Source organism: Motacilla alba, chromosome 2 (assembly GCF_015832195.1).
Source record: "Motacilla alba alba isolate MOTALB_02 chromosome 2, Motacilla_alba_V1.0_pri, whole genome shotgun sequence".
In the NCBI taxonomy this organism is placed as follows: domain Eukaryota; kingdom Metazoa; phylum Chordata; class Aves; order Passeriformes; family Motacillidae; genus Motacilla; species Motacilla alba.
The window spans coordinates 86,407,980-86,435,766 of record NC_052017.1 but is presented as its reverse complement, the minus strand read 5'-3'; the positions used below and the strand labels follow the sequence as shown (position 1 = coordinate 86,435,766).

The window sequence follows — 27,787 nt, the reverse complement described above, 5'->3', positions numbered from 1 at the left end:
TTTTTTATTTTGAGAAAAACTAACTAAAATCTCTATTTCCAAATGAAAATTTTGTTTTAAAATATTAAAGGGAACTGATGAAGTAGTTTGGCTTCCCCTCCCCCCCAAAAAAAAACCCCAAGACTGGAAAATACAAAGCATTTTGAATTAGATCAGTAGATCCATAAAACAGTTTTAAATTTAAAGCTCAGTTAAAATCCCTCAAACAACCCAAAACTTAAACCAAACTCTTAAAAACCTTGCTGTATGATTTCCAAGTGGGAAAGAGCAGCCAGGGATAAAACATCATTTCAGAATTGCCAGGGGTGAGAATAGAGGTGCTATAAGAGAAGGAAGGAGTTCAGACTCTCAGTTTTCTAGGTGCTGATTGTTAAAAACTAAAAATATTTGGCAGGTTGGCAGGGCATATATCACAAGAATTAACTGTTGGTTCATCTTTTCTCAGTCTTCACTGTTTTGTTTACTTGTGGGGTGGTTCATAGAATCATGGAATATCCTGAGTTGGAAGGGACCCAGAAGGATCACTGAAGTCCCACTCCTGGCTCTGCACAGGACCATCCCAAGAGTCATACCATGTGCCTGTCACTGTTGAGTCAGGAATGGATGAACAAGTGGCACACAGACACTAGCTTTCTAGAAGGCTAATAATAATTTTATTGGGAAGCCCATTCTTTTTATACTCAGTTCCAATACAGGTGAACTTGATTGGTCATGTAATGAAAACACTGTCACCATTGGCTAATAGAGAAGCCACTCTTTGGTAAGCATCTAATGAAAAACAGCTGTTCAAAACACCAGCTGCAGAGCCGTAAGATAAGAATTGTTTTAATTCCTTTCTCTGAGCTTCTCCCAGCTTTTCCCAGAGCAATTCCTGGGAAGTTTTATCTGGCTTTCTCTCTGACCAGGCTCTTGCAACCACATGTGCCTGAAAAGGCAGGTGGGAAATGTATTTGCTGCTGGATGTTGAGGTGTTGGGGTAGCATTCCAAGGAAGACTAAATCATTCCAAGCAGCTTTGCAGTGGGAAGCTCTTCTTGCTTATTGCACTTCTGACATATGCTTCTGTTGCCCCATTGTTGATGCCTGCCATGCTTCTTTGAGCCTATTTTGCTATAACTGAATTACAGGTGGTTTTTTATGAGCTTAGGGATCTTGAGATAGCTGAATGAATGGTGAAGCTGCTGTGCAGAAGAGGTGGGACTGCCCAGCTCGCAGTAGGAGATAATGAGTTGCCACCTCCAGTAACCGTGAGTTATTGAATGTGCTCATCTGTAAAATCTTCCCAGTAGAGGTTAACTTGTTGGTAGGAAAAAGGGGAGGGAACCATGTAAATAAAAGGGTTTTACTCTCCAACATAAATCAGTGTAAATGTTGTCAAAAGTTGAGTGGTTAGAGTTTGTGCTTGAAAAATGAGGTCAAAGCCAAAAGAGCAGCTCTGATTTTGAAATCCTTCAACTTAAATTTCTCCAACAAGAGGGAGAAACAAACTTTAAGTAATGTTGGTGATAGTTCATGCTGATAAATCCTTGACTTTCCAGTCCTGAGATTTCAAAAAAAAAGTCACTGAAGCAGACACTTGAGTTTAACATAAAAGTTGCATCTTTCTATGGTGTAATTTTGTCTCTAGTTGGCAATTTAAAGAAAACTACAGCCCTTCATAGTTGCCTTAAATGTCTCTAAATCTGCCTCTTAAATTTACCACTTTAACACAGAAATGGATGCTAAAATCCAAGAAGTTACTCTGCAGTCTTAGCTCTATTTATTGAGAAAAGTGGGCAGTTTTACATGTCTAAAGGCAAAGCAACACTTTGGTTTGTAAGAGATGATACAAAATGCAGAAGAGATGTGAAAAATGGCTGTCTGTTAAGAGAGGTAAGAGAAGGAAGAAGGGCAGCTTGCAGGATTAAACTATCCCAAAGTTGCAATATATGGAAGTTGTTCATGCCTGTAAATAATAATTGTGATTGAGGAGTGATTTAAAATCTCAGAGTACGTGGTGAAAGTTAGGCATCTGCAACTGATTTCAGCGTGATAAACAGTTGATGATAGCTAACACATTCTGCAAAATCTGAAGTGTATGTATTAGTTACCTGGTTAGCTGTACACCCTTACTAATTAGATTTATAGGCATTTTGTCTTAGCATGGAACCTTATAAATTACAGTTTCAGTGCAATAATTGCAGTAGCTTAATTTTAGTGAAAGTAGGCAGTCTTTCATTCTTTGTTTCAATTATGTCAGTTCTTGAGAACGACATATAATAGCAGAGAGGCTATTAATATTCTCCATGCTTTTCAAGCCAAAACTTTTGGAGACCATCCAGAAAAACAATGGGAAGGATTATGTAACATGCTTTTAAAGGGTTAAGGAAAAAAAAAGTATGCTGTTGCCAAGTCAGTATGGGATGAAATCCTAGTCCATGTCAATTTAAGTTAATTTGTCTTGTCAGTTGCTTTCAACTATGAACTGTTGGAAGTAGGCTACCCTAGTTCCTGTGCACTGGTTCTTGCATTATGGGTATGTGCTTGGCCATAAAATTAACCAATAAAGACCTGATTATTCTGTGGTGTCACTGAAATTAAACTTCTTGCCCCAGTCAGTTCTACACAGTTCTTTTTACAAAGCTTCAGGAAGGTTATTGTTTGACCTCTGAAACAGGGAGACTGCTTTATTTAAAAGTATGCGATTTCTCTCTGTTCAGTAGAAGTAAAGACTTCTGCTTGGATCATTTGCTAAGGTTTTAGAAATGATAACTGATTAATTATTTTAACTTCAAACAAAAAAACTATTAAATACCTAAACCCTATAATGTTCAGCTATATGCATGGCTAAAAGCAGTGTAATGTGTTTTGCTTTGTTGGCTGTTAGACATAAGCTTATACCCTGTTAGCCTCCTACTTTTTTTTAAACAGAAGGTTTAAATTACTGAACATATTGAGTCTCCTGTTTGTAATTTGTTATTAAATTTAAAAGCTAATGAGGAAATCAGCTTGGAACTGGACCATTCATTGTACAAAGATGCTGTATGGCGGATGTTAGGGAGTAGGATAGTATCTTTGTGATGAGTTATCTCTTGCAGTTAGAGCTGTGCTGTGAAGTGCCTTTTGAGTGAATTTATGTTTCAACCTATCAAAGGAGTGCTACTGTGCATTTCTGGTAAAAATTTATGTTTGTTTGTGACTTTAGTCTTGATGTCTATAGGTTGCGTTAGTTTTAGACATTTGAGTCTGCACTTGGCCATAAGCATTATGGAACTCTGTTGATGCAAAACTAGATATAAGTGAAAAGTTGGAGTGATCTGCTTAGATGAGAAGCACTAGTGTGCAAAGGGCAGGTATGCCTTTGTTCACATATCTTAAGTGATTTTAAATTACCTTGCATATGCGATCATTCCCTCTGAAGTTATCAGGGACATCACTCCCTGCTTGTCCTCTCAATTCAGTACAGCTAAGATTTCCTCTCCACCAGTTAGATATGTGGCAGTAGTCACACAAACCTGCTTTTCACAAACACTGCTGTGTTTTCAGCATGAGTTGTATAGTGCAGAGTAGAGGTGAAAACTCCTCTGGTGTGTTTTTCCTAATTACTTGTTCTGTGTCTCTGCCTGTGCATTCTTCCTTCTTACAGCGATGTCTGATTCAGCAAATGCTCTTAATAGAAATTCCATTCAAACCTCATTGGAATTTATGGATTTATAAATGTAAATTTGAAGGTGTACTTAACTGGTAATAGATAAGGAATGTTCATTGAATTTGAGCCAGAAAGGTCTTTAGTTATTTATTTTAAGAATGAAACACTGGGTTTTGATTTTTACAGGTTTTTGTACTTCTTTTACTTCACATCCTCTCCTGAGTAGCAGCTTTTCACCTCCTGTTTCCTCTTCCTGCTTCCTTCTTCTTTCTTTTCAGCTCAAATTCGTCATCTCAAGATTCTCCGCTCCAAATCTGTATTGCGATTTATCTGATGAGTAGAGTAATAGAAGTCAGTTAGAAGCAGCAAACCCAAGTTGTCACTGATCTCTTCCTGTCCTTGGTTTTTTTAGTTAAAAAATGAAAAAATTACATGTCCTATAAAGGCATCTGTTTTGTGAACCAGCACCACTGAGGAACAGCAGTTTTTGTTATGCTTCCTAATGGCTTCTTTGGTTTAAGCTCCCTTTTGTCTCTTTGGAATGAAACACAGGAGCTGGCAAATTGCTCCATGCTGGAATGAGTGCGGGCATGCTGTGCTGGCCAGCTCTGTCTCCCCGTGGCCACATAGGTGCTGCTGATGAACTCATATAATTAATTGAAATATGGGCTTCTTAAAGACTTACAAGCTGACTTCAGTTCTCTGTCTATGACATTTATGGGTGTGTGCATGAGTGTACACACATACATGAGTACAGGAGAGCTCTCTTTTTTTGTATGTATACATACCTGTGTGTATCTTTTTCTTAAAGATATGGACATTGGTAGTTGGTTACCTGCTGATGGTTTCATTCAAGTGGAATATAAGCACTGAACGTTACTTAAAAGCAGTCTCTGTTCCTGTCTGGATTATGCTGCTCTTTCACTTAGGTGAGTAACAAGAAGTTATTATTCTGATAACTGAGCGTTCTGTAAACAAAGCTCCTTGCTTGCTCTTCTGCTAAATCTGTGAAAGAGAGTCTTAGCTGAAATGCAAACTGTTTTATCTGCTCAGTAATTCTGGCTGCATGTGTTCAGAAGGGAGCATTAGAGTAGGGAATGGGAAGGCATCAAGATGATGAGCAACATCTTCCACTCCTCATGCCTTTGTACTTCCTGTGGTTTTCCCTTATTTGGTTCACAAGCAATGTGAACTTATTGACAGTGAGGAAAGGCTGGGGTCACATGAGGCTGGCTTTAGACATTCATTTGTGATATTTTATTGAAAGTCTGCCATTAACCAAATCTGAAGCTGTAAAATGTGTTAAAATAGTAGTAACAGAAGCAAAAAAAAAAATTATTCTATCGGTAGTCAACAAGCATATCAGGATGATATCAGCAGTACAGAATACATTTGCCAGTAATCTATATAATCTGTTAATACAAATATCAGATTATAGTAATCTTTTAGATTTACATGACACATTTAATAGATTATCATGTTATATTCTCATATCAGAGTTTATGGTGGAAGAATCATGCAGTTAGTAGAAGACTACCTTCACAGTATACCTCATGATTTACTTTACTTTAGCAGCAGGTTTCAAGGGTTCTTCTGACCATGTGGGGATGCTTCCCTGAGGTTTAAGCTATATGTAGTGGCTTTGCACTTGCCTAAATTTTGACAGTTTTGTATTTACTGGAAGTACAGGTTGTATAGGCAAAATCCAAGAAAGATCTCCACAGAGTGGGATTTAACATAAACACATTTTTGGAGAGAACATGACTTTTCTCTGACATCAGAAATGTTTTGATTTTGTGTGTATTTTCATATGATTTTGAATGTTGTTTTCAAAATTGTTCTCTATATGAACATAATGTCACTAAAGTTAGGAAGAGTAACAACTTGGTCTGTTCATTGAGAAACTTGTTCATGTTTGTTTTCTAATCTTCCTTTTCTTTAATGTAGAAAGCCTGTTTGTTTTATGAACTTCTTTGTTTTTTGGTTGATGTGCTGTCTTTCTTGGTTTTGCTAAATGTTGGGTTTACAAATGGTGTCATTTTTCTTGTAAAAAAAAAAATCCCAACACTGTATCTTTCAGCTTCTGTGGCAGGCTCCTGGAGAATTCCTGTATTTCTGGTTATAGTTGTTCTGATGACAGTAGGCATGTTGCATGAACAGCAGAATGGAAAAGAGTCTTCTGGTAAGGAAAAGTCACTGTTTCTTTCACTGTTGGAGGCAAAAAATCACTTGAGTCAAATGAAATAATCTGGACTGTATCCCCATAAATTCAATAGCATATGCATTGCAAGAATTTGCTGTAGGATATTTAGTGTGTTTCAAAGTGGTCTACTCATGCTGAAGTGAATCTTGGATTCTTTACATAAAGTGATTGCCATAGACTGATGTTTCTTTTCCATGGTAAAGTAGCGACTCATTATTAAGCCAAATTCCTTGGCTTTATGGATTTCAAAATGTAGTTTCAGGCATGAAGGTAGCCCAGTATGTTTGAAATCAGAGGCTAATTTTGAAAGAAATTAGCAGTATGAGTTTAGTAGCTCCTATAATACTGGCTATGAGAGAAACCAAGACAGCTTCATCCAGCAAGTTTCCAATATCCAGTCATTTGTTTTTAAAATAGTTTCTTAAAAATATGTTTTGTGTTTAGATTTTGAGAAGAATAGTTTTTCCCTGTTGCAAGTCAGTTTTGAAAAAAGCAAAGGTATCGTAAATTCCCGATGAGGGAAACCTTTTTCCTGTCCGGCTGTTTTAGTTGGTTAGTAAAGTTGATTAAGTGTTATGAATTTTTTTTTTTTTAATCAGACTGTCAGCAATTGTGAATGTCTTGGTTGGTAGCAGTTCATTATGAAGAAAAGCACTAAGCAAATAACTGGTTTTGAGTTCTGGCTGCAGGTGTATTGTAATACTAAAATTAATAGCACTCTTTCCTGTTTGATCATATTGACTACATATAATACATACTAAACACTCACAGCATCTATGCATATAATTTCTGCTGCCTGACAGCTCCAGTGGGTATCTAACACAAAACAAAACATTTTAAGGCTTAAGCTTTTTGTTACTCACATGCACGTATGTATTTTACAGGGGCAGAACTTCCTGGTCAGATGATTTCCATTGCTGCTTCAACAATTGCCATGGCAATTTCCATGACAGAAGATGAGTCCAATAATGAACATTCCTCCCAACCCTCAGGTGACTGACTACTCTGTAAGAAACATTTGAATTTGCTCTAAAGGCATGAAAATGGATGGAATTCAGATAAAATTTCAAAATAGTCCACAACCTTTTAGTTTTGTCCAGAATAGTGTCCAATTGTGAATCAGGTTTATCTCTTGTTAAAAAATGTCAAGAAGATGCTAGTATAAAAACTGTCTAGCAAAGGATAGTTTATGTGGCTGTTAAAAACCTGACTAGATGGATTTATTACTGTTTTGTGGTTTTTGGTTTTTTTTTTTTAGAATGAAGGTGTGATTTTTCCTGTTCTTCATTGTTAATTATTTTAATTTTTCTAGCCTTTTGATTTGTTGGCAGTTAGATGTTATATAGCTGGATTTCTGGTCCAAGTACAGACAGACTGGAGGAATTTTTGTGTACATTGCAGTGAGAAAGAAAAACCCACCACTTTAAATATGGCATGCTCAAAGTCCTTCCTGTAGAGAGTTTACTTGACTTTGTAGCTTGAGTAACACAATACTTTCACTTTGTGTGAGACAATTGGCTTCAAAGAGTTCAGACAAAGTGTTTAGATATCCATCAATGATTTTGAACTTTACCATCTCTTTTTTGAGTAGGTCTTTGATGAAATGTGATACTAGAAAATCAAGCTATTAATGAGATCTCTGGAAATTGAAAAGTTTCATCAATTTCCTGCAAACCAAACCAAAGAGATCATTCAACCTGACAGAATGTGAACTTCTAAAACTTTATTTTTAAATCTAAAAATGGCAGCTTTAGACAACTTACTCTTATTTTTTTTTCCTACATTTTACATTACTATCATCAATATAATCATAGAAGCCTATGGAATAATGTCCTGAAATTTGAGATCAGAGCATTATGGTGACAGTTGTCCTGTCTTTCATTTGGAAATGACAAATTTTTTTTTAAGCTGAATTTTGAAATCTTGAAAAATAACAGACGCCCACAAATGGGCTATGTAAGTAGTTGTGTTCTTTCATTGCTATTTTTTAAATTTACTAGTTCTTATTTTTTCACTTCTTTAAGACAGTTTTTGTTCTGTTTTCAAGAAAAGATGACTACAACAGTTTTTCAAAGGTATCTTTTATATCTTTTATGGTTTTTGACTTCTCTTGAAACAGCTAACCAGATGAGGGTTTTTTTTTTGTCTTGTGAATTCTGTTGTTTTCCTTCACAGCACAAAAGAAATCCCATGGAGTTTTCTTTTAACTCCTAACAACAGTTAAAATAATTTTCCAACAATCTGGTAAAAATTAGTGTTCTGTTCTGTGATATATTAATCATAATTTTGGCCATCTTTGGTTTGGATCTTTTGTGAATGATGACGAAACACAGCAAAAAGTTTTACATACGAGCTTAAGAACTTACTGCTTTTTTGGTTTTCCTGACACTGTATTAAATCCATTACAGAACAACCAGGCTTAAAATTGTTTATTAATAGACCATGAGGGGGTATAAGCTTTGTTGGTTTTATATTTTTTTCTGAACATTCATGTTTTTCCATATTTTATTGTTGAATACTGGTATTTAATACTGGGGGTGAGGAGTTTAATAGTACCAGTTCATGTGCTCTAAGTGGTCCTTCCTGGTCTTCCAAGAGTTTCCAGTGCATACAGCAAAGAAGAAGTCTGCAATTTCTGAAGCAGATGCCACTGCAGTACTTTGTAGAGAAGATTCTATTGTCTTGTTGGCTTCAAATATGAAAGATACTAAAATCCTTAAATGAAGTAATGACTATCAGGTTCCCTTTTGCCCTCCCTTCTTTGTTTTCTTAGAAAAAAAGCATAAGAAATATTTTTCATTTGAAATTACAGGAAGATGTGGTCCTTCATGAAGGAGTACCTTCATGCTGATGTTCTGAGCACTTCTTCATTAATAGTAATAAAATTACTATTTTCCTGACTTATGCCCTGCATAGAGATACAGACACCTGCCTTTCTGTTTATGTTACAGTTTCTTTGTCTTCTCCCTGGGGAGGAGAATAATTCAAAATTCTGTGACAGCAAGAAATTGATGTGACAGAGAACCTACTGTGTAATGAAAAGAACAGGTCTTAATAAGACAGCCTGGAAAATTTGCTCTTTTTTTTTTTTTTTTTTGTTGTTGTTCAAAGAAGTACCATTCATTCTGATTTTGCTAGAATTTTTTCCTGAATATGGTGCTAGCTGTTTAGACTGTCATGCTCTCATTAGTTGGAAGATAGAAAGGTGTGTTTCAGGTTTCATCTCTCAAAATATCATTGAAGCGCACTAAATGGGATTTTACAGAAACTGAAGTTACTCAAAATCACTGTACTGACAGTTCTGTTTTTCTGTTTGTATTGACAAGGCACTCACACCTTGGTTTACCAGGCATATCTTGCAGAAGGTGACTTTTTTCATTTGCAATTTTGGTTCCTTTCTGCTTTGTGAACTGGTTTATGAGAGTCATCTAAATGGCGGTTCTCATGCAGGCCTGTGTTTGTCATGAGGAGAATACTGGGTCATTGAGAGTGACAGTTCAGTTTTGCTAAAAGTGCTGGAGAACTGCATTCTGAAAAAGCTTTCTTGCCTTGGGATCCCCTAGAACTTTTCCTCCTCCTTTTCTTTTCCTCCTCCTTTTCTTTTCCTCCTCCTTTTCTTTTCCTCCTCCTTTTCTTTTCCTCCTCCTTTTCTTTTCCTCCTCCTTTTCTTTTCCTCCTCCTTTTCTTTTCCTCCTCCTTTTCTTTTCCTTTTTTAGTCCCTCATCTCTTGCACCTCTGTTTTGTGTTCTGTGTACAGTCTGCTTACAGGGAAACTATAACAAATAAGACTGTTAAATTGTTTCTACTTTTAACATTACCGTGGCTGTTATTTAATTAAATCATTCTTCATTGCAAAAATATGTCAATCAAATTTTTCATTACTAAAAGAAGGAGTGTTCTCTTTTATTTCCTGAAGGTTGACTCTACTAAGGAGTTTTTGGGCAAAAAATATTGAATAGCATTTATTTTAGGCATAGACTTTAGCTAATTATTCTGGTTGTGCTTTTAGTGCTTCCTTTTGTTTGATAAATATTTGAGTTTCTGCTTGTTGTATTATTGGTTCTTATGTTGATTATATTAACTTTGATTATATTAACTTTGGAGCAGAACATAAGAAGTGTTGAATAAATTGAAGGGGAAACTTCTTTATTATGAGTATACTGCTTTCAAATTTGTGTTTCTTTAGTGCATCCATTTGTTTCTGTCAGTACTCTTCTGCTTTATTACATAAAGACTGAGAAGTACAGGGGAATCATAGACTCTCTTCTATATGACAAAAATACTTTGTCTTTTTAAGAAAATTTCTGTTTACAGGTAACTTTTTCTCTCCTCTTATGAAAAGTTGTTTGTAGAATAGGGCTGGCCATCATCCCATGGAGATATGCACTGATTTGCCAAGAACCTGCCCACCTAAAGCTTCTGCTGTGCTTAGCTGCTTGCAGAATTCCTTCTTTCAGGTTGCATGCCGTAGTTCCTTCATGAATATTCTGAATTTCCACCAAATACATAACCAGCAACCATCTAATGTTTCTGTCATCATCTCAGTGTCAATCCCAGCTGGGTGAATCAACTGATTTGCATTGTTGTCTTGGTGTGGTGGGATGTGTTCATAAGCTGTAAAAGTAGTTCCACTTACCTGTAGAGCGCCAGTGCAGATTTCTGCAACAGAAGAAAAGTGTTCGTCTGCTGTGTGAGGATGCAGTTTGTCACTGACTGCTGCTGTGTGACAAATGAGTCCTGCCTTTTTGAACTTTTTAGCTGTCATGCTTTAGTCTAGGAATGGTTTTGGTGACACACTGCAGCTAAAAACGTGTGTGTGGAACACGAGTAGTTTGGCTGCTAGTAGTATGCTGTAGTACAGTTTTTAGGCAGTTTTTCTTCATGGGAGAAGATGTGTCTGTGGCACAAGTCCAGTGAAAGAGTTGTGTTCATCGTTTACCAGCTGTGTGGTATGTACCAGCGTATTAAATTGCCTTTTATGCTTAAGCACAGAGTAACTTTTCAGGTTTTTCTGTGTGTGTGTTCTTGCACTATGGCTGCAGACTTTCCTCCAGTAATGTTGTGTGGGAAATGTGTGCATTTGGACAACAGCTCAGAGCCTCAGTAACAGTTAATGGTGTTCTCAGGGAGAGATTTTATGTAGAGTGGCTGAAGATGGATCTGGTGTCATCCAGCAACTGAAAGATCAAATAAATACGTAAATAAATTGGCATGTTTTGCATCCAAAAATTTTAATTTGAGCATATTTTTGCATGAAAAGACTGTTGTTTATGTGTAGGGTCTTTAACACATCAGTTTACATTTTTGAATTTAATTTCTTGTTTGCTAACTTATGAGTGAGAGACTGACAAAATTTGTTATCCACTAATTTGTGCTTGATATTACTAATATTTGTTACACAGAGCAAAGAATTTAGGATGACAGTGTGAGTGCTACTCTATTTGTGTTGTGAGTGATCTGGAAATGTAGTGAGACGGTTGTAAGATACAAGCTTCAATGCATACTCTATATTTTTTGTTCTGTTTAAATGAGTTTTGAGCAATTCTAAGATTCCTTTTTGAGTACTTGAAGTAAAGGGAAGTAAAAGATTTATTTTAAGACTTCAGATTGTTTCTAGAAGTTAATTATATTTTGTGGTTTTCATGGTATTATGGTTCTTTGATAAAACATATTTGGCTTGTAATTTACCTGCAGTGACAGGAGCCCTCTTAGAGGCTGTAGCAACTTTTTATCTCTCCTCCTCTCAGCACTGCTTGGCATGGTGATGCAGGATGTGGGAGAGTTTACCCAGCCTTGTTCTAGCTTTTCAAAATGCAGATCAGTGCCAAGGCTGTCTCAGTCTTTTAGAGAAATTAAAAGAAAAAAAAACAACCCCCAAACAACAAAAACACAGCCTTCTGCTGCTGTCCCTTCCTTCACTCCCACCTTCCAAAAAATAAAAAAAAGAGATAATTTGGGAATTGGGAACATATTCTGTTTTGTGGTGAATATTAATATGATAATTTCCACTTCTTTGTTTGCATGTGTTTGTTTTAGGATCAACGGCAGAAAGTGATCAGCCTCCACCTCCACGAGCCTCATCATCTTTCAGCACCTCCTCTTCATCATCTTCTGGGAACAGACAAAGAACTGAGATTGGATCTTTTCTTAGAAAAAAGAAAACTAGTGATATTTACTTTGTTACTCTTGTGTGGGCCATTGTCATTGTTCAGATCTGGTTAAATTTTTGGATTGTGCAGCTGTTGCCAGTGCCATTTGCAGGTAATAATCCAATTGCTAGAAATGCTTGGCATCGTGTTAAATAAAACAAGAGGAAAGGCTTGTAAGCTTGTATGAGTTTTAAATAAAAGCTTTTTCATTACTTGTTAAGACAAGATGAACTGTAGCTTCAAAAAGGATTGATGTGCCCTGTCTATTACCATGTCGTGGACAACTCTGTTAAATTGCTTTGTCTACTTACTGTTGTAGTTACCTTAAATAATATAGTGCCATACCCTACATAGTAAGAATACTTCTGGTTTAGACCAGCTAGTTTTTCTTCCTCCTGATGTCAGTTCTTTCTTATTTTTGCACCTATAAATGGAGAATAGTTTAGCTGTTATTCAGTAGTGAAGTATAGCTCATGTTAGCTTTTAATTTCTGTAAAAAATGGGTTGCTAGGCATTGTGGACGAGTCACAAGATAAATTTAGTTCCAGTTTTAGGTCTGAGGTTAATTAGCTTTGCTGCTTCACATCCATATGCATCTGTTCTCCTATATATCTGGCAAGAATTGGAGTAGTTTTGATAGTTATCAAAAGATATCATTTTAGAACTGGATGCCATGTTTTCCTCTGCTCTTTTGGGGGAGTGAAAAGGAAAAATGAGAATTCTAGGAGTATGTGTGAGCTACTGTGAATTGTAAGGCATTTTTTCCCATCCCCCTACTGTAAACAAAGTGAGTTTCCTAGTTTGCTTGGATTTTCTCTAAACTTCAGCTAAAATGCTAGGTTTTAGCATTTTAAAATGCATTTAACGCTTGAGTGTAGCTATTTTCTTTTTTACTAAGTGTGGTGGGTTGGCCCCAGCTAGTGGCCAAATACCCTCCAAACCAGTCATTCTTCCAGTGTTTTAATGTGGGCTTGTCTGTGAGCTGCATTCCCTTTAGGGTTGTACAGGCTCGGGATTTTCCTTATCCCTAAGCCACAGTCTCTTCAAGAGGTGTCCTGCTCCAGCATGGATCCTCTGTAGGCCATGGTCCCTCTGAGTGGTGTGTGTGCTCCTCTGCAGAGCACTTCTGCTTCCCTGGCCTTTTCATTACCTCTCTTCATCCCTCCGTTCCTTTTTCCTCTCTAATCACTTTTTCTGTGGTCCTTCCCCTTCTCCCTGCCCAGGGTTTCTGCCCTTCCTTAGATAGAATTCCGCTGAAGCACCACACCCCCGTGCCTGATGGGCTCAGCTTTGCCCAGTGATGGATCTGTTGTGAAGCCACCTGGAACTGTGTCTGGGATAAGGCAACCCCTGGTCTCTTTCCATGGTGGCCACCCCGGACCCCAAAGCCTTGAGATCTGTGCACAGTACGCAAAGCTCCTGTAAACAATCTGGGAATTGTGACATGGGGTCACACTTAGAGATTTGAAGGGCTGCGAACTCCGAGGCATGGAGAAAGGAACAGCTGCACCTTTGGCTGTGGCACTGTAGCAGCAGCTAAAGGGTAATGTGATGGCAAGACATATAAATAGCTGAATGCAGGGTAAGAGCAGAGAGAGATTTGACCTTTGTTTCATTCCAGTGTAGTTACAGAAGGAACTCCCCAGTTTTGGTGTCTGGGTGTAATGGGAGGTGGCAATCATGAGTGAAAAAGCAATTAGAAAATAAATTTTAGACTTATTAGAAGCGGAGTTTACGTGACTAGTTTACTGAAAAGTCAAGGAGTAACTTAACCACTGTTGAGAAACCCCTACATGTGAGGAAAAAGGCAAGCAGCAGTTCTGTAGCTAGACAGAAGTGAATGCTTTAAGCTTGAGCCACACAAGTCTAGATTAAAGTACAGTCTAAGTGAGACAGATGAATACTGCTCCTGACAGTCATTAGGTCTAAAATAACTACCCAAACAATAAACTCAAGCCAAAATAGAAATTGCTTTTGGGAATATTTGTGACTTGTTGCCTTAGCAGTGACACTGGAGCATGACCTGCTTTTTCATGGCGTAGAAGTGAATCATCAGAAAAATATTACACGTAGGCAGTATAATGATGAACAGAGCCAAACTTAGAACAGTGGATTACATTAAAGGTCAGAAGGTGAGTGATGATAATTTGCATGACTAAAAGAGAGGGAATAGTAAAAATACTAGGAAAATAGGAAGGCTAATAAAGTAAGTTTCCTTGCAATGATTCAAGTCTAAAGAGACTAATAATAACTTGAGGCACTTGTGAGACCTTAAAGAGGATGCTTCTAGTATGTAAAAAAAACTCCAAAAACCTTCTCAAAACCTTAAATAGAAACGTATTAATTTCACCAGAGTTCCTTATATTGGTAAAGACGACTCATATAAAGTAGCATTTAGATTATTAAAACATCTTGATGCCTTTAACATTTTTCCTTTAATACATATATACTTCAGTTGGAATGAAATAGTCTTTTAAAATTGCTTAGTGTAGAGGGTCGGAAAATGATACCATAATTATACCATAAAATGAAAAGGTAAAAGAATTGCTATGAGTTGAAAAACTAAGCAATCAACCATGTTGTGGAACACTTGCAGCATTTTATTTAGTGATTTGAGCCTGGGCATCCTGACATTGTCTCTTTTTAAGATCTTTCATTTGCTTTCTTGCTTGTTCTGTTGTATCTTTCTTTTTATTTTTTTAATTGTTTTCAAGTAATTTTCTTCTTCCTGTAAGGTTTGGAACTTGTTATTATGCAGACTTTTTCTTGTTTTGCTCAGTGCTTTCTAAAAACAGTTAGAAATAACAGTTTCTTTAGCTTTTCTTGTCTCTTTTTAACTTAATATGATTACAGCTGTTTGATTGACTGTAGCACCTCCTTTGCAATGAGTGTACAGTCATTTTTTTTAGACGATACTGTGTAAACACTTACTCTTAAATAATAGTGGAAGATTAGAACCCTATTTGAGGCTCTTCACCTTGTAAAATACAAGCCTGCCTGGCTTTGCCGAGCAGCAGTTTGTGTTGTGGCCATGAGCTGCATTTCATCATACAGAACTTCAGCCTTTAAGTTCAGTACCGGCACTGTGTTTTCTCCTTTTTTGTGTCTTTGCCATTCATTTTATTAGAGAAATTATTGGATTATTCTGTTTCTTCAAGAGAATAAACCCACGTTTGCCACATGGTGGTGCCAGAGGGTAAGTGAACTAGATGTCAGCAAATCATTGCGCTGGCTCTCCAAAACAAGGACATAAACTGTTACATGTGTGGCTTGCAGAGAATAAACTCTTGTGGAATTGGGATAAATGCCCTGTAGGCAGTAAAAGTTAACCTTTTTGGCTATGTATGCCATTTTACACGTCTCCAAGTAGAAACGATGTGAATTTTTGATGATGAAGTGATGTACTGCCAACTGTTGTGGAGCTCATGTATGGCAGTAAATAATGAATCTGGTTTGGAAAATAGTCACAATAAAAAAAAAGATTTATTAAAAAAGTAAAGTTACACGTAGTGATAGAAAGTTCAGTATCCTGTGTTGCCGAGATAAAATGGTAATCACAAATAGCTTTCTCTAACATTTAAAAGCAAAATCCTATCAGTAATATTTCAAAAGAAGACTTAAATGGATGCTTCTTTACTGTGAAATTCTGCATGATGTGGTGTCAGTTCTTGAAGGAAAGATACACTTTAACAATTTAGAAGGCCTAAAGCTTAAGAATTTAGGCTGAAGATTTTCTTTTATGTGTAAAGTGCTGTTAAGTTCTGATTGTGGTACTTTATGTGGAGCCATTTGGCATGGTGTGTGTGTGTGGATATGGAAAAAAATCCACTGTACTGGAATCATGGAGTAGCACCTTCTTATCCCAGGCCTTGATCAAGTCAGAGATGCATTTTTGGGTAGTGTGCTGTCACATTTCTTGTGCTGTCTTCTAAGTTTCATGTGGTTAAGCACAGCTGCAAAGATAATGAGGAGATTAGTACTATAAACACTGGCAAATTCCAAAAGTTTTTAATGGGAAATAAAACTCAAGAGTCTTTTCCTTTCTTGTTCATCAGTCTTCCAGAATAGAATAAATAAGTAGTCTTGTGACTACTCTGAAATCCTCTGAAATCTCTGATACTAAATTTCCTTCTTGTGGTTACAGTTTGGGCACTTAAAAAATTCGTGGTTCATTTTGGAGTTTTGAACTTCATGGCAAACCACTGCAAAAGTTGGTGGCAACTGGTTGAAAATTTTGTGAAGGAACGTCAGGAAGCTCTTGCTCCACGGCCCATCAGAGGACTTGGAAGCGTTATGCTAAAGCTTGACAGTAAGGTATTTCTACTTATTTCCTTAAGCAACTTGAAAGATTGTTTTATTCTCTGTTTCACCATATTTTGAGATGCTTTAATTCTAAAATAAATGTCTGTCACTAATGGATATGTGTTTCATGTAAAACTGTATCCATTTTATGGTGTATTTTAAATTATGTCTCTTCTATTGCTATTCACACTTAAGTGCACATTTAAATTTGTTAAATGGTTGCATGCAGACCTTTATAGAAGTCACTTTTAAAATGCTGAACCACCTTTATAAGGTTCCTTATCTGAGTAAGGCAAAGTTCTCTTAATCTTACCTGGTTACAAAGATTTTGAATTTAAAGCTAATGAGCTTTAGTCTGAAGGATAAGATATTCCTACTTCTTATGTGCAAATTTAATTAAAAAGCAGATCATTGTGTTTGGGTAGTAGGGCCCAAGTTAGTTCAGACATACTTGTCTGTACTGTGTGGAAGCAAAGTTGTTGCACGCAGTAGTATGGTGCTACAGAAATGAGTTCTTCCCTCTGTAAGTGAAGAAATATGTGGAATAAAGTATTTGGGAAATGCCATTGAATAAGGCTTCTGTGTTCCCTTCACTTCTTCTCCATGCAAAATATGCCTGCATTTGCATTGCAAATTGCATAGCTGGAAAGCTCCAGAAAATTTATGAAGTTTCTTTCATTAAGAATTTTAAGTTTTCACAGAAATGGATAGATGGATTGTTTTGTTTGTAATAGCTATGGCACTGTGTAAGAATGTGCTTTCTGTAACTGTTTTGTTGAAGTATTCTCTGCTCTGGGAAAAGCCTTTATCTTAGGACTTCTATAACTGAAGAGCTGAACCCTGTAAGTACATTTGTCAGAGCATCTGTACCTTGGCAGATTGGTCTTGCAGTTTATAGCTCTGAATTCCTATAGGAGAGTGAGGAGCTTAAGCCTGGGTCTAATGGGTGAATGGATGACAAAAGGTCAACAAAAACATTAAAATGACTGTAGGAAAAAAGTGATGATTTCACAGGCTTCATTGGGGAAGAATTTGAAAAAGGAAAAGCCTTTCAAAATGCAGCTATAAACACTATAAAGTGGTTTTCCAAAGGCAATGAAAATTACTAACGTGGGGATAAATCTTACATTATCCACAGCTTTTCATTAAAAGATTTTGTTCTGTAAGTAAGAAGCCACTCTAGATACAATGTTGAATGTATTGTTGTTTCATGAGTTGTCAAGTTTGGTATCCTTGTATTGTATAACTGTATGATACAGTATCCTTCCTAATTCCAGCAAGTCTTTTCTCTTTAAGAAGGTAGGGCTTTAATGTGCGCCAGAACCTCTCGCTCTTCAGCTTAAATGTACTTAAGGTTAGTTTATTTACATGTTGTTTTTGTCTAAGCAGGAGAACAGTGTTGACCAACTCATTTCCCCATCTCTCTTCACCCCTCCATTTTTTAGATGACAGCTGTATTCTTCCTGAGTGTGTGCTCTGTGTATTAAAGCAGTTTAAGCTTTCCCAGACATTACAAGAAAGGCACTTGATAATCTGCATGATTCTGTTGTCCTCATTTGTGCCTATTCTAATTCTGTTTCAGCCAGCGTTTTTCATGGGTGGCTGGGATTATATGTAGTCTTCCAATGCTTATCACACTAATACTTCCATATCTTTTAAGTTCTACTGGCTGTGCTTATTCTGTGTATTGTAGGATGCTGGATGCATGGTATCTTAGAATTTGGGAAGCAATCCCACAGGCTATTGACAGTTACATTTTATGTAGGGACAGGGAAACAAGAGGAATGAAAATTACATCCTTGCAGGATTTTCTAAGTTGTATTACCAAATATTTTTACTTCAATGGACACTGTTGAAGAGAAAGTAAAAAATATGTGAACACAAAATAGAAATTTAAAGAGTAAATTGTTGCAGTTTACCTTTTATTGGATGTGTGTGAGAAACGAAGACTGAGAGATCCTTTCCTTTGCAGTTAGAAGTTTAATTTTTAATATTTTGTTTTTAGCTTATTTTCATGGGAGCTGCATCTTCTTAGGGTTTTTGTTTGGTTTTGTTAGTATGCAAATTTAGTTGGAAACTGAATCTTAGCATCAGAATGTATTGAGACTCTTAGCTAAGTACAACCAGCCATTGGCAAGGTCTTTTTCACACAATTACTTAGTGGTAGTACTTGGGCTGGCAAACATGGTGTTCCCAGTTGGGATATAGTTCCAGATTTGAGTGAAATGTAGTGAATATGAGGAACATATCTTAGAGTGGCATGTCTTTTTCCCAAACAAATTATAGGACGCTAGTGTAGATAGTCTGGAAAATAACCCTTTGTGAGAAATGGGTGAGTACTGCTTATGCATGCAAATCTAAGCTTTACTGATTATATCTTTTTTTTAAACAACACCATCAAGAAAAGAACTGCTCCTCTTCTTTCACAATTCTCATTTACCCCTGGTTCTCCTGGAAGTGCAGAGAAATTTGAAATGAAGAGAAATTCTGGTCATGAGAAAGGAAAGGGCATTGCATTTTATTTTTATAAGCAGTAGGTCAGTCTCTGTATGAATGTGTCTGCTTTAAATATGGACTGTGAAAATAGGATGTGGATGCTGTATCCTGTCGTTACTGTACACTGTTGGTGCCTGTGCATTTGCCTCACAGTCAACAGACAGCAGTTCAGATGTGAGAGACTTCTTGGAGGAGAGAGTAGGGAGGTTTGTCTTGTCAGCCACTGAACCATCCCAAACGTAATAGATAGAGTATCATGTGTGTTCTTATCAACAGTAGAGAATTAATAATTTTCTTTACCTTTTTTTTTTTAATATTAAGGAGGACTGTTGTCTTACAATATGATGACTGCAGTTTGATTATAGAATTTGTGAGGGAGTTTTGCAGCATTGGCAGTGGCACAGCTGTATGCACTGGACTTTTACTCCTTGGAATGTACTAATATTTTACATACATGCTTTCTAATGTACTTGAGTGAATAATGTAGTTTTTATATACTTTTTTTAGGTAGAGTGCACTAGAATTTTATATGTGGATTATTTAGATTGTTTGGATTTTGGATAAAATCAGCTTCCATTTCTTCTGGTACATAGTTTAACCAAGCACAGAAAACAAGCAGAATCTCTGCCAGTACTTATATGATTATAGAAAATACTTTCATACACATGTAAGACTTTAGATTAATAGTTTTCCAATAAAATACTGGAAAAGTGGCTATAGACTTATTAGTTTTGGATGACTTGAACACTAGAATTAAGCTGTAGCCTATTTGGAAATCTAGGTTGATTACATTTGTAGAACAACTTAAACATCAGTATTGGTAAGCTAATAGGCAGGTAGAGCCTCCCAGGTGTTGTCTTAATGTTGATAAAAAATATTTTTATTTTGGACATATAATATTATTTCCTAGTTACTGTATTTATCATCCAGTTCCTGGAAATTATAGAAAAATACGAAAGGCTTCCTTTCACATTCTGCTAAAATCTCAGGGCTCTTTTGTTTTTTGTATAGAATTGCAAAATGGAGCAATACAGCCGTGAGATCTATGTTTTTTCCAAAAAGAACCTCATGTACAGAGAGTAGGTTTTAAAGTGCAGAAATAAAGCTAAAAGTATGTCGTTTAGTCAGAAAACAACTTTCCCTTTTTTCACAGATAATTTATTCCATAGGTGAAGAGGTAAAGTAGAAACAAATTCTGCAGTGTCAGTTTGAGGCTTTTGAAGCCTTATAATTGATTTCTCTGATTGTGACTCTTTCCATAAGTAGCAAAAGCTAGTAAACGTGGGTGCTTTGTGGCATATTTTATTTTCATATTTCCTGATGTTCATGTTTCTTTGTAAATCTGCTTCTAACTTAATTAACATTATGAGATTTTATGAATTTGAAATATTCAAGCCTTTTGTTTCCATTGGGAGCTAATGTAATATCTGGCAACTGACGAACTTGTTATATTTACTGAGAATTCAAGGGTCTTGTTTTCAGGGAGAAACAAACTTTACTTACATGATCTTAATCTCTAACAGAGATAAATAACAACATTAAAGCTCTTCTCTGTTGTGATTATGCTACTAATGATTAGTAATGGTTAGAATTAGGAGTATAGTCCTACATAAACTGGTCCTGAAATGGGTGCACTTTAGCATGTGGATGAACGTCAGTAAAGAAAAATAACTTCAGTGCAAAAGGAGAAATTGACTGTTGAGAAGTGCAAGGAGAATTACATGAAATCTGTACATTTATATGATCAGTTTGCTGTTGTGTGTATATCAAACTTAATTATGTATTTGATGTTGTGCCATTGAATATAAATGCTTTAATATAAATGTTGTACCAAAAAAAAAAATGAAATCTGTCCAAGAGTAATTGACATAATAGGAGTGTTTTGAAATGCATAGAATGGGAATATTTGAATGCCTAAATGGGAGTATTAATGCCATAAACAAGTACCTCATGCTAAGATTTGATGTTTTGCTGAAATGTCCTTCTCAGAGTTCAAGTCCTGCTCTGAAATGTGATGGTAGCTCTCAGTATAATTAAACTAGAATTGTCCAGATAATGCTGATAGCTCTGTTAATGCCATTAAAGTTGTTCATATTTGTTATATCCTTCTTTCTTTCAAAAGTGCATGTTAGTAGTAAAACCCAGGTTCTTGCATTAGAATTTGTTATGATCTTTTCTTCCTATTGCAATTTACCTTTGTGTCTAGAACAATTTCATTTTCATTCTGTGGATGACTTTGCCTGCCTCTCATTGCTTTTTTTCCCTATTACTGCATTTTTCAATAATTTTCCACTGTGTTGTGTTTTTTTCCCCTTTTCTTCCATCTCCGCCTGCCACTGACAAGCTGTGGCACTGGCTTAATAAGAAGGTAAATAAACAGAAAAATTATGATTCCAGCTAATGGATTCTGTGGTTTTGGGGAGTTTGATTTTTTTTTTTTTTTAATTTATTTTGCAGCATGAACACTCCTTAGCATGCCTTGCTTCATATAGATTTCTCTCTCAAATGCCTCTTTTTCAGCTCTTGGTATAAGCTACTGAAGGTCATATAATTCTGTCTGATCTCTTCTACTCTGGTGAATGCACATAGTTAAATGTTAGCACAGCAGAGCATTGCATTAGCATTTCAAGGGGTAGAGTGATTTAGGGGCACTTTTATTTAAGAATAGTTGATCTCTGCCTGGTCCCCACTTGTACACCTAACAAAACCAGTTCTCTCCCCGTGTGGAGAGCTGTTCTCTGCTCAGGGAAAGCATCAGTTAACCAAATTACCCGGGGAGTGGTGAGGTTGTGAAGCACAGCTGTAGTTCTGTAAGTGCTTGCAAACGGTGCATGGGCTGGTTTCGTTGAGTGCTGTCAGTCTTCTACTTTTTAAGTGCCAAAGTTGTCTGTGTACACAGGCATAGTACCTAGTGTACCAGGAGTGAATGCATACAAAATGAGACTTTGCATGGCCTCAGAACTGCTGAATCTTTACAAATCTGAAGGAAAGAAAAAGGCTAGTTAAAAAAAAAAAGTTTTGGTATAGCTTAAGTATTTTTTTTCCTATTGTGTGGCTTTCAAAACTGTGTGATATATTTTCGTGATTGAGTTATAATTGTCCATGAAGAGGGGCATTTTTAATGTTCTTTTGCCCTTGACTGTATTTCTCCTGTTGAAAAATTACATTTTTATTTCCCAAATATGAAATATTTATCTTATGTGAGTGACTTGTGGTTAGTAAATATGTGCAACTGTAACCTGTCTTCTGGTTTTTTTTTTGGTTTTTTTTTTTTTTAATTATATACTGGTTTGTTAGCAGAGTTCAGGTAAAGAGCTGAGTTTGGTGACCCACAAGAGAAAGTGTAGTCTCAACTGCTTTTTTTCTGTCATTTGTCATTTTTGTTAAAAACTCATGTGAGTAGATATGGGGTTCTTTCCTTAATACTGGTAGGTTGCAAAACCAATTTAATTGTAATAGCTTTAAATGCTAAAATGTCTGGATTCTATTTTTAGTTTAGAAATCTAACATTTGGCAATACCCTGTGAATATAATTTCTTAACAGAGTATGGTTTTTTAGTTCCTTGGAGTTATCTTTGAAAACTGTTGGTTTACTTTACAGTTTCATAAGTAGAAATCCTGAAAGTCCTATAGTATTACATGTGGTGTTGACTTCTGTACATGAACATACAGTAATAATATTATGATCAAGATTTTTTTAAAAAGTGAAAAAATATGCAACCTATGGGTTCATTTTGTTGTGTGTAGTGTTTTGTTTTTTGGTTTTTTTTAAGTAAAAAAAATGTGTCACACTATACCAGAGGCAGAAAAAGGAAGGGATTTGTACTACAGAGCTGGCTACTGGCTGCAGTTCAAAGATTATTCCCTTTTTGCCTGTCTTTGGAGGGATGGACTTCAGAGACCATAGACATAAATTTCTGATAATCCAGCAGGAAATTTAAAATCTTATGGGTATGGTAGAGTTTGAAATGTTGGTTGATTATAAAGGTTGATAAACCTTGGCTTTTTGATTCCTGTTGGTGGTATATATCGCCCAAAATATAGAATAGATTCAGTCAGTCTGGCATAATTTGTTCTTAATAACATTGTCTGTGTCAGGAGTCTTTAGAAGGAATTGCTGAATTCTTCTGTTGTTTTTGGAGGGATACTGGTGTAGGTAGACTTGAGACCTCACACAGACTGTTCTCTACATTTTCTAGCTTAACTGACTTTTCTAGCTCATCTGACTCATTTCACCATAACCTTGGGATGTGTTCTGGTTACAGACTTCCCCTTATTCTCTGCGGATGATATTAATGAGATGGTATCTTCAAATATTAACTAAGAAAAGGGAAATGAGGAGACTAAGGAACACGTTGGGAAAAAAAATCCTCATAAATAGTGGAGCTGTTTACAGAAAAAAAATAAAAGTCCATGTTGGTAATTTTATGTAGATGCCTAGGTGTGCTTTACTGTTTGGGTAATGTAGTAAATTAAACTACTAGAAAATACTAGAAAAACTGTCCTGAGGGCTATGCAGTATGGAACCTGCAAATATTATTTCATAGATGATATATCGTACTGCAAAACATGGAGAACCCATCTAGACAGTAGAATTTCTGATTTTTAAGTATGGACTGTAGTTCTGTTACAGCTTAGTGTAATATGGTTTTGTGTCATCATCCAAAAGTTGGAAGAAGCAGTACTTGCAATTTATTGAGGAGCTTTTTAATAGAATGTAACTCAATCATAAAAACTTTTTTACAGTGAGCTAAATGAAAATAAAAACCTTGATTACATTTCCTTTCAAAACTGTGACAATTAAAGATAGGTTTTTTTTGTGGACAGTCTATCACAAATCAGTAACATTTCAGTTTGGTTTTACAAGTTGACCTTCTGTAGCTTAGGAGCCTGGCTTTCCTTTACCTTTGTATAATCTCAGATGCTGTGGCAGCCTCAGCTTTCTGCTGTTGACTAACCTTTGGATTAGAAGCTTGGAACCAAATATAAAACTTCATGACCTCTGGCTAACGAGTGTGTTTAGTCAGTACATGTTTGTCTCTGTGTGCATGCCCATGGTTTACAGGAAGGGTGTAAAGGGAGGTCTGGCAGGGTTGGGGTAAGAGTGAAGTCTGGACCTGATGTGGTGATAAATAGAACCACACAGGCATTTAACAGTGCAGCTTCCCTGCAGTGAGTAGCTTACCTGCACCTATACATTATTTAACATGAGTGTGAAAAGGTGAGGGATTGCTAGGGAAGGGTTGTGGGTTAATGCAGGGGAAGAAAGTATGTTTTAGTAGAAGAAAGAAAAAAAGAGTAAATATAGCCTTAAGGGAATGTTGTCCATCTGCTTTTACTTGTACAATACTCAGTCCAATTCAGTCTTCTGCTGTGATGTATCTGTACCACTTACATAACTTGGATCCCCTTAAGTCTGTGTTGAGAGATGTAATTGCAGTACCTGTAGGCTTGCCAAAGCTGGCTTTCATCAGGCTTCCTTGGGCTACCTGCCCAAGTAAATAGAGACAAGGTGGGCTTGCATGGCTGAGGCTGCTGCTGGTGCCAGTACATCATCAGTGCTGCCATGACTTTAGTAAGTAGATTAAAGTTAATCCAAGATTTACATGTGCTGCAGCTGCACTTCAGTGGCAGTCCAGGCATATTTGAGCTGTCAGTATGAATGTCTGGGAAAGGTACCTTGTGCCATCTCAGAGAGAGTCCTCATCCTGGTCTTTTGGAGCTTGACCTTCCAGTAGTTGCTGCATGGCAAAACATCGAAAGCATTCAGTCTCACCTCCACTGAGATTTCACCTAGTGAATACCCCTCACACAATCATTAAGCTTAACATTTCTTGAACTCTCTGGCAGTACTTCCAATTACATGGATTCAGTAAGTCTGATTAAGGTGCTATATGTAAGACTACTGGATTTCTTTAAACTCTGACTTAGAAAGTAAATATCAGTTTGAACTTTGTCTGAAATGATGAGGGCAGTTTTAATTTTTAATAGCTTCATTTTGAAGTCCATGCTATAAAATTTTCTTCCCCTGCCGATCAGTGGTGTTTTCTTGGTGATAATTGTTATTTCTGTCCTTTGAAACAAGAACTTTCATTTCTTGCTTCTCTTGCATAATCACTAGATGTACATGAGGCTTGGAAGGACACAGCAAATCTCTTTTCAGTCTTATTTCCAAAGAGGTAACCCCTGTATATATGCCCTATGTAGGGGCTGCTCAAAGTTTTTCAGAGAGCTGCAGTACTGCTGCAGACAGGTCACTTCCCTCCAGCACTGGCAGTGCATTTCTGATGGCTGAAATCTATTAGCAATGCTGAAAACCAAACTTCGGTTAAAAATACCTAAGACAAAAGATTTTTCACAGTTCTTTGTGTTTTGAGTTCCCTTCTGCAGTTCTTAATGTAATACAGACTTTGTTACGAGACCTTGTGTTAATTTAGATCAAACAAGGAGCTGGTTGTAAACACTTGAAATTTAAAAATAATTGATGTACATTAACTGCTCAGATACTATGGAATGAATGAACACACACACAAAAAATCCTTACTTTTGTCTAATAGGAGATCCGACTTCAGTGTTGACCAATTCAATCATCACACAGCAGTCTGAGAAATTTGTTGTTGCAGGGTCAATTTCATGTGTAGGGATAGGGTAAATAATGAAGAAAGAACTAATGTAAACCATTAGCATGCATATTAGTAGTTTTATAAGATCTCTAACTAAAAAGTTTCCAACTTAATAGTTGACTATATAACTCAAACTCAAAAATACTTTTGCTTACTACACGTTGGCTTTAACATCAGTTCTCGTGTATCACAGATTTTACAATTGTGCTGTTGCTTTTTCCTGTAGTAATGTTAAATGGAATAGAAATAGACCTGGTATTTGATCCATAGGAGCTAGGAAAATGTATTTGGTCACGCTTGCATGTGCTTTCACAGCTTTTTATGTAAACAGTCAGTTTGTGTATGAGATGAAGCTCAGCTTGCTGTGTTCCAAAGTGCTCTGCAAAGTCGCATGACTGAGCAGTTTCATTGTTTTGAATGACATTATCAGAATTTCTCTACTCAAATATGGTATCCCTCTTTGCTTACGTATATGTATAGAATGGGCCTTTTGCAAACTGACAGAGCAACAAATATGCCTGTTTTCTGTATCAGTCAGTTTAGCTGATGCATGTTTAATGCTGAGCAATCCTCCTCAGAGTGGAAGTGGATAGAAATAGTTGGTACTGAATAATTGGCCTGATATTCAATAATGCAGAACCCCACCTGTCCCATTTCAGTTCAGAAGGTGATGAGGCAGCTTTAAAAATTTTATTACTTGCGAAAATACCTCATTTGTCATTTAGATGGCTCTTAGCAATTCAAATCTGAAAGTTATAGTTGTACTTTAAAGTATACCTTGATAGCTTTGAAGTCCTGTGCAGACAGTATCTGTAAGTTTCCAGGTTGCTGAAGGACAAGAAACAAAGTCAAATTTCTGGGTTCTAGCTGACATGAATGTCTCCTTTAGGTACTTCTCTAGGTCTAGTAAGTAATTGTTGAATTATTGCTTGCTTTGCAGAGAGCTTGCTGTGTTGTGTGGTAATGTGTACATGTTTTTTGCAAAATCACATGTCATACCATGACCTTAATCATGCTAACATTGCTTGTTAATTGTTCATTTCCAAGCTTGGGCATAAATGCTGTTTGATTAGAGCCTGATTTTGTACTGTGATTATAAATAAAAATAACAATACTATTGCATAACATACAGCATTGCTTTCATTAAAGACTGATTTATGTGCTACAATTTGTTCTTTTTTTTTTCTGCACAGATTATCGTGTGGTTGGAGAAAATGCTAGATAAAATAATCAGCATTTTCATAATATTTTTGCTGGTGATAGGAACCCTTCTGCTAGCTCTTCTCCTTACTGCAAAGGTACAGTGTGCTAACAAATACAATCATAAAGCTCATTTTCGTTGCTGATGAAGGCTACTGATACTTATATGAGATTGTATAACTTAAAGAATTTTTCTAAATGTTTACGAACTAATTGCTCTGTAGTTGAACTTGTCACCATTCCAAGACTATAAAATATACAAAAATATATAAAAAATATCAATGTTTCTATTTCTTTGTATTTTTGTGGTTTTTACCTATATGACAAGGCTAATATATAGACGTTTGTAAATACAAAATTTATTCTAGTAAAAGAATTACTAGCTTATATATTACAGGAACAGATTTGTTTTGCATCCTGTTGACACTTTCCTTGTCATCAGAAGAACCACTTGGATTTTTTTCTCTTTAATTTACCTCACATCAGAAACTTTTGCAAAATAATTATGGTGTGTTTGTCAATTTGTTTGTGTAATTGCCTGTAACAACCTCATGGTATCCTTTTCTGAGTTAAATGTACTTTGATTCATGATCAGGTATTCTCTGAAATTGATGTTTGCTTTATGGTTGAGTTTGGGTGGGGTTTTATTTTTGCTCACCAGAAGAGGTCACTCATGTACTTTTTTTTCCTTTTTCCGTAATGGAGCTGTGTTCATACTTGAAATGGTCAATGGAGATTGAATGTTTGACTTGAATACAGTTACAGAACAAAGATCAGTGGGTTCTGATGTCAATCTCCTTTTTCCAAAATGTAGGCATATGTAATGTTGAGTACTTATAATTGAAGACTTTTGAAATTGTGCAAACATTCCTGCCTAAAGCTCACTTAAATTCATAGAAGGAGTATTAAGATATTTATAAAAGGTGTATTTTATCATTCTTGCTGAAGAATTTATTTAGTTAGACACTTCATACCAGGGCTGGTCATGTTAGAGCTAAGTATTCATTAATTTTTACACTTCTTTGATCCATGGCTTAAAAAATTGTATCTGAAACTTTGCTTTCTATTTTAGTTCTTCTCTTGACAGCACTTCTGTTATTGTTGAATTTTTTTCCACTGATGGGATAAGATTTAAATTTCCATGTGCTATTACTAGTGGCCAGAATTTATTATTGTATTGACTAGGT

The 27,787-nt window shown here is 36.2% G+C and overlaps 1 protein-coding gene across 2 annotated transcripts in view; it reads left to right on the top strand.

The window, feature by feature from the left end:
- Positions 1-27,787, top strand: part of TMEM245 (transmembrane protein 245) — a 76,749-nt gene that overhangs the window by 6,054 nt on the left and 42,908 nt on the right. The window contains exons 2-8 of one of the 2 annotated variants that reach the window (XM_038126748.1): positions 4,439-4,556; positions 5,708-5,809; positions 6,715-6,822; positions 11,867-12,091; positions 16,124-16,293; positions 21,122-21,145; positions 26,594-26,698. In XM_038126748.1, coding sequence (XP_037982676.1) covers positions 4,439-4,556; positions 5,708-5,809; positions 6,715-6,822; positions 11,867-12,091; positions 16,124-16,293; positions 21,122-21,145; positions 26,594-26,698 — 852 coding nt within the window. The remainder of the gene's footprint in view (positions 1-4,438; positions 4,557-5,707; positions 5,810-6,714; positions 6,823-11,866; positions 12,092-16,123; positions 16,294-21,121; positions 21,146-26,593; positions 26,699-27,787) is intronic. The other variant, XM_038126749.1, reaches the window with a different exon arrangement.